Consider the following 4,463-nt stretch of genomic DNA (forward strand, 5'->3'; position numbering starts at 1 on the left):
ATATTTATGTATTTTTAAAAATAAGCAATCCTTTTTTCTGTTGAAATGTTAACCTTATCTCACTGTTCCTTTTGTTGCCACCAAACAAAACAAAATGAAAAATCATTAGCACATCCATTCCAGTGATTAGCTACAGCCATTGTTGTTTGGCTGTATTTGGATTGTTTGGAATTCGTGAAAGGATATTGCAAGGTCAAGGACAGCTGCAAACTTAGCAGCTGTTGGTGGCTCACTAAGGAGGAAAAATGAAGTCAGTGATATAGCTCTGAAAAAGAGCTTTGTGTTCAGCTGATGTCACTCTGAAGGAAATTAACAAGCTTGCTGCTGGTTAGGTGAAGGATGCTATCAAAATCAACCCGTTCTGAAATGAGCTCAACTCAGTTCATTCAGAGGTAAATGTAAAAAGACTCTCTGGAGAATATAACCAACATTTGCAAAGGGATGTTAATGTCAAAGTACGAAATTTCCTTTCACAGTAGGTATCAGTGTACATAAAGTAATGGATTACTTTTTCATGGCAGCAATGAAAAAACTTTTACACGTTAACAAGTTAGTTCTACACTGTAAACCCGAATCAGTTGACTGAACTTAAAACATTTGTGGAAACTGATTACCTCAAAAGTTTTAAGTACACAAACTCATCTTTTCTAAGTATGGGGTACTCAAAATTTGTATTTATTGTTAACTTAAAAATTTTAAATTATATTTTTATTTTATTAATTGAGCTTTACTTAAAAACTATATACTTTAATTTTAATATTTTTGTGTTTTTTGTAGTTTACTATTTTGATCCAACACAATGCAATTATATTACAAACTAAACGCAAATTATATGATTATTAATTAAAAGAAATTTATTATTAAATGTTTGAGTGTAGACTAGTAAAAAAAATTAGAGAAATTCATTTACTTTACATTTTGTTTATTTAACATTTTTTATGGAAATGTAAAAACATCACTTAGTGTTTTTATAAAACCACTAACATGGACATTGGCACCATAAAGTGAGCATTATAAATTCAATGTAGAACATGTATCTTTTTATAAAATCACAAAGGACAACATCAGTCCTAATTGCATCTTTCTCAAAATACATAAATTCAAAATAAAAAGTCAAATACTAATCACTTTTGTTTGAAAAAGAAATGAAAAACAATTTTATAAAATGGGTACAAATAAAGATGATCATCTTCCAAATAACCAGAGCAAAGTTAGGTAAACTGATGGAGTTAAATCCACCCAAAGTCTGTAGTAAACTTAAAGTGCTTTAAATAAAGTGCTTAAAACAAAGTGCTCAGTAACAGAGTGCATGTCCTAACAAACATTGCCTTATATTCCTTCCAGAACTACTCTTTCAGCAACAAATCATTTTTAAGAGCATGTAGGCAGGGTTTCAGAGGTTTGCCGTCAACAAGCCCCATGAAGATTTTTTGGACAAAGGTAAATGTGTGAACGAGCTTCCTGGGGTAGTCTAAATGCAGAGCATAGATCAAGCCAAACAATAAGGCAAATGCATCTGCAAATCTGGGAATATCACGCATCACCAAGTCGCCTTCCACCACAATGGCCATGCTTGAGGAAGTAAAATGGACTGGACTGGTCTGGGAAGCGCCGTCGGTAACCACTGTGAGAAGGGCAACTGGAGTGTCAATGAGGGTCGACTCATCCAATGTGTCCGCCTGGAATAGACACAGTATCAATAAGTAAGGTTGGTTTGAGAGAATGTGACAAGCAAGACCTGTAATCTAGCAAAAAAATTCAGCAGTGTAGTGGGTTACTTTGTAACGGGTTAGGGTACTCTACTTTTTTGAAAAATGTACATTAACGCGTTAGCTTCTTGCATTACATAATTAGTATGTTTGTTATTTTTCTAAAAAAAAAAAAAAAAAAAAAAAGAAGTCATTTTTTATTTTATGACTTTATCTCAAAAAGAAACTAAATCTTGACTTCAGCCTTGTTTTTGGGGCCACCTGCAGCATAGCCGAAGTGCTGTGATACGCCTGTGCCCTGCTCCTGACCCTGTGTGTGTGTGTGAGGGTTTTCTAAAGAGAGGGTATTTTGCTTGTACAATTTGGTAGCTGCTAGGGTATTAAATTGTATTTAAAAAAATCCATGGTGTTTTATCTCACTGGCAGAATTTAAGTGATGCAAAAATACACTTACATTACATGTCTTAAAGAATTCTGGGTCCTCCTCCCGCAGGTATACAGGAAGGGCACGAAGCACTGCAGTGCGTTTCACGTTGATATCAGGCGCCTCCTAAAAAGGGAAAAGAAAAGTTCATTGAACACAAAGTTTTCAGGTGTCATTCTTTTGGGGAGAATACATGTTTATGAAACTGCATGACATGTGACTCTACATAATTTTGGAGACATTTCTTTTAAGACACAACCTTTCTGTCTCTTATGACAAAGAGTCTGTATCTTACTCATTTGACAAAAATCCTACACAGTATTTTAAAGTAACATACCAGATCAGAGCTGTAATCTGTATAAAACACAGATGTTCAAAGCAAGGAAAAATTGAGTTTTTATCAGTGAAACTTTTAATTTGTGTTAATTTTATCATTATCAATATTCACCTGAAGATCATAATGATTCAGGATGGTTCGCAGAGCCTCTGATATCTTGCCAGTCCGTGCAGCCTTCTGTCTGTATAGAGCCATAAGTCGTGGTGTGTGTCTGTCAAGTTCAGCGTAGAACTGGTCAGTGATAATTATATACTCAGCCATCATTACAGCTTTCAAAAATTTCAAAAGTACACTGTACATTTCATGACAAAATAAACACTTAGCATGGTAAAAAAAAAAACAAAACCTTACAATTACTGCTGTTTACTTTGAGTGCAGTCTTGAATTCTATGGCCGATCATCCAACAGTCCAAAACATAGGTAAGAATTTCAGATGTTACAAAGTCACAGGCCATCATTCCATTTAGTCATGGTAAACAGTAACCCTCTTTTAGTTTTAAGTTTTTACCATATAATCAACATTGTCTCACCATGTATAAATTCTGTTAAGTTGGAAAAAAAAAAAGAAAAAAAAAAAAGCACAGAATACATATGAATTTACACTGCAGTTATTTTAAAAAACCAAGCCAAACTGCGGGATAAATCTTTGCAAAGACACATTGTTATGCAATAGTACATAATACATCAGTGAGATACTTGTAATATTACACAGAACTTCTACTTACAAACTACTTCTTTTACAGGCTGCTGCTTAAGATAGCAGTTGCCACTGCTAGCTAAGTCACTTTTGAATGATGCTAATGAGAAGAAGAAAAAAACCCGGCCGAACAATGAGGCTGCTGTTGTAAAAACGCCAACTTTCTTGCGTTGGCAATGGGTCGTTAAAATATCACTAAGACACTTTCTTTATGTGCAATTCTTATTAAAACTGTGTTTTAATCGGTTAAAACTGTAAAACTGACGATATCATCGGTTTGAAAAAGAGCGCGAACAACAGCGAACAACAATTCACTACCTGGGTCTGTGCTGTTTAACACAACAGCGCATTCAAAAACAAGTTAATGGCTGCAACATATTAATATACTTGCTTTTTTACGGAAAAAATAAACATAACGAAGGTTCCGTTTTACTTACAAGTTTCTCCAAATGTGCTCTCCGGTCGCTCGAGAAGGGCAGCCATATTGAACAGAATTTTCTGTCAACGTCGTTCAGGTTAGAGAGAAAACGTCATGACGTCATGACGTACAAATGCGGAGCTCGAAAAAAAAACATTTACTCAAAAATCATAATTAAAAAAGCAGTATTTACTCTTAACTTCTAAGCCATGTACAATTATAACTGTTTGAATCGTTAAGAGAACAGAAAAGTTTTAAGTTGTTTCAACTTTGTGACGCATTTTAATTGTTGTATCCACAAACTTTATAAGTCAGGTGGACTGTTGGGGTTTACAGTGTACCCCACAAAGTGACTTGTCCTGGTGGAACATTGGAGGAAGACACCCTTCAATGAGCTGAAACATTAACTTTTTTTTCATCCTGCTTAAAACAGATTATTATGGATTTCAAAATCTTATTTGGTTTTCATATGTAACTATTTTTGGTGATATCAAATTTAATAGCAGGAAATTAATTAGGCATATAATGCTTTTCTTTCTCTCTCTTTCACCACATTTTTCCACAAGTAACCTGTATAGCAGCGTAATAAAACTGAAAATTCTGTTTTTGGTATGCCACCCCAATATTTTTAGTGGGCCTATGTGGCCACAACTATGGAAAAATTCTGGAGCCGCCCCGGTCTGCACAGAGGACAAACTTACTGTCCTCTGTGTATGATCCCAACTATCTTTTTAATAGATTTTTTATAGACTTCATGATACATTTATAAAAATATGCTAATTGGAACCTGTTGCCAGGTATTGTTTTTCCATAGGTTGGCTGTTCTGGACAAATATCTATGAATTTTCACAAATGATCCAATGACTGTATTCACACAA

At 34.5% G+C, this 4,463-nt stretch overlaps 1 protein-coding gene across 3 annotated transcripts; it reads right to left on the minus strand.

Annotated features, from left to right (window-relative positions):
• Window positions 1-974: 974 nt before the first annotated feature.
• On the minus strand, window positions 975-3,731 carry LOC113032137 (uncharacterized). 3 transcript variants are annotated; one of them, XM_026184821.1, is made up of 4 exons: window positions 2,822-3,030; window positions 2,582-2,681; window positions 2,164-2,259; window positions 975-1,679 (listed from the first exon to the last, which is right to left on the minus strand). In XM_026184821.1, exons 2-4 carry the CDS (start codon window positions 2,663-2,665, stop codon window positions 1,347-1,349), a joined length of 513 nt encoding a protein of 170 aa, XP_026040606.1. In that variant the 5' UTR covers window positions 2,666-2,681; window positions 2,822-3,030; the 3' UTR covers window positions 975-1,346. The 3 variants fall into 3 exon arrangements, with proteins under 3 accessions (XP_026040606.1, XP_026040604.1, XP_026040605.1); XM_026184820.1 differs by lacking the exon at window positions 2,822-3,030 and adding an exon at window positions 3,605-3,731 and having other exon boundaries at window positions 976-1,679; XM_026184819.1 differs by lacking the exon at window positions 2,822-3,030 and having other exon boundaries at window positions 2,582-2,815.
• Window positions 3,732-4,463: the final 732 nt, after the last annotated feature.

Source organism: Astatotilapia calliptera, chromosome 11, assembly GCF_900246225.1.
Source record: "Astatotilapia calliptera chromosome 11, fAstCal1.2, whole genome shotgun sequence".
Classification (NCBI taxonomy): Eukaryota; Metazoa; Chordata; class Actinopteri; order Cichliformes; family Cichlidae; genus Astatotilapia; species Astatotilapia calliptera.

What these genes read in the sequence shown, in the direction of transcription:
- LOC113032137 (XM_026184819.1), bottom strand. Translation starts at nt 2,770, where the DNA reads ATGTACAGTGTACTTTTGAAATTTTTGAAAGCTGTAATGATGGCTGAG. An exon ending in TGAATCATTATGATCTTCAG is followed by an intron (nt 2,260 to 2,581) that starts GTGAATATTGAT and finishes TTCCCTTTTTAG; the next exon opens with GAGGCGCCTGATATCAACGT. An exon ending in AATTCTTTAAGACATGTAAT is followed by an intron (nt 1,680 to 2,163) that starts GTAAGTGTATTT and finishes TGTCTATTCCAG; the next exon opens with GCGGACACATTGGATGAGTC.